We start from the raw sequence: 323 nt of genomic DNA, 5'->3' as shown, positions 1-323 counted from the left end.
TGTCCCTTCCCTGCTTGCGGTTGCTTCTCCCAGGTGCCCGTGGAGCTGGTGCTGCTGCTCACTGTTCCTGTGGTGGATCCTGACAAGGAGGACCTGAACTGGAAGAGACCCCTCAACTGCCTGCATGTCCTCACCAGCCCCCTGCTCTTCGTCCTCACCCTGAAGTCAGGCACCTGTAAGAGCCTTGGACACCCAGGAGGGGGTGGCACCGAGGTGGCCACTGAAGGCCTGGGGACCTCAGGAGCACCCTGGCTAGGGAGGGGAGGATGAGCCAGCACAGAGCCAAACTGGGGGACCTGGTTTGTGGTCGGGTGGTTCTGTCC

General features: G+C 62.5%; 1 protein-coding gene across 1 annotated transcript in view; it reads left to right on the top strand.

The window, feature by feature from the left end:
• Positions 1–30: 30 nt before the first annotated feature.
• SLC8B1 (solute carrier family 8 (sodium/lithium/calcium exchanger), member B1) overlaps positions 31–323 on the top strand; it is a gene marked incomplete at its 5' end in the record, with an annotated part of 2,019 nt that continues 1,726 nt past the window's right edge. The window contains one exon of the mRNA XM_009873142.1: positions 31–175. Coding sequence (XP_009871444.1) covers positions 31–175 — 145 coding nt within the window. The remainder of the gene's footprint in view (positions 176–323) is intronic.

The sequence above is a fragment of the Apaloderma vittatum genome, unplaced genomic scaffold, assembly GCF_000703405.1.
Source record: "Apaloderma vittatum isolate BGI_N311 unplaced genomic scaffold, ASM70340v1 scaffold24767, whole genome shotgun sequence".
Classification (NCBI taxonomy): domain Eukaryota; kingdom Metazoa; phylum Chordata; class Aves; order Trogoniformes; family Trogonidae; genus Apaloderma; species Apaloderma vittatum.
Note: the sequence above shows the minus strand (reverse complement) of the source record. Positions and strands in the feature narration are given on the sequence as shown.